A 1,216-nucleotide genomic window follows, 5' to 3' on the forward strand; every position below is an offset into this window, starting at 1 on the left:
AGAAGAAGAAGAAGAAGAAGAAGAAGAAGAAGAAGAAGAAGAAGAAGAAGATAGATGAGGAGGAAAAATATATATGCACGCATATATATATACGTGCATATATTTTTTTTCTCTGCCAGTATCTACATCTGCAGATGCAAGTACGTATATATGTGAAGATGTAGAAAAATTCAACCATATATTAAGGAACTAAAAAGCAAAAGAATGAAGATCATGATCGAAGAATATAGTATTTGGGAAAAAGTTCGTACTGTTTCAGTTTTTGAAGTATTCCCTTTTGGTTGGCGACGGCTTTATTGAGTAAATATCTGTAATCAACTTCCTGGTTATTCTGCAGAGAAATGACATATATTGAAGAATTATCAACGGATGAAGTCTTATCGAATTTATTAATTTTCTCAAAGTTTTCTAGAATACCCAGCGAGGGAAACAAGGAAAGAAGCAAAACAGTCAAAAAAAGAATAAAAGAAGAAAAATTATCCAAAATGTATATACGCTCGTCCACTTGAATAAACGCAACAGTCACATATTTATTCTGTTAAGAGATCCAGTATTATCTATCTATCTATCTAGCTAGCTAACCCTCTACACACATACACACACACCACATACATATGCGTGTATACATATATATATATATATGCGTGTGTGTGTGTGTGTTTGTGTGTGCACATACGTGTATATATACGTGTGTGTGTATTTAGGAAAAATACTGAGAAAAGTTTGAAAATGCGAGAAAATTTATTTATATATATATAAATCGCTAGCCACTACTCATTCTTCATTTTCTCTCCTTGTTTCTTTCTGTGTTCCTTTCTGTGGAAGAGCGTAGATTCGAAACGTTAAAGACTTTTTCACTTTCCGAGAGCTAAACAAATACATCTGTTTGTTGTCTACACCACCTGTCTTTGTCTTTTATTTTGTGTGAATTCTCCTTATATATATATATATATCTGACTCGATATCATGGAAAGATAAGAAGTATTGGGTGACGTTCGGAGGCTTTTAACTAAAAAACAAAGTCCGGAATTATATATAAAATCTACGAAAACATTTATTTGAAAGGAACATACAGACCAGTTACAAACACATATATATATATATACATAGACACACACACACATATATATATCAGTATACTTATGCATATGTATATATATAAACATATACATATATACACACATACATATATATATATATATATATATATATATAT

At 30.7% G+C, this 1,216-nt stretch overlaps 1 protein-coding gene across 2 annotated transcripts in view; it reads right to left on the reverse strand.

Moving 5' to 3' along the window:
• LOC106873806 (interaptin) overlaps positions 1 to 1,216 on the reverse strand; it is a 27,026-nt gene that overhangs the window by 22,160 nt on the left and 3,650 nt on the right. For both annotated transcript variants that reach the window (XM_014921319.2, XM_052975849.1), the window contains exon 5: positions 252 to 331. In XM_014921319.2, the coding sequence (XP_014776805.1) occupies positions 252 to 331 (80 nt within the window). The remainder of the gene's footprint in view (positions 1 to 251; positions 332 to 1,216) is intronic.

The sequence above is a fragment of the Octopus bimaculoides genome, chromosome 22 (assembly GCF_001194135.2).
Source record: "Octopus bimaculoides isolate UCB-OBI-ISO-001 chromosome 22, ASM119413v2, whole genome shotgun sequence".
NCBI lineage: Eukaryota > Metazoa > Mollusca > Cephalopoda > Octopoda > Octopodidae > Octopus > Octopus bimaculoides.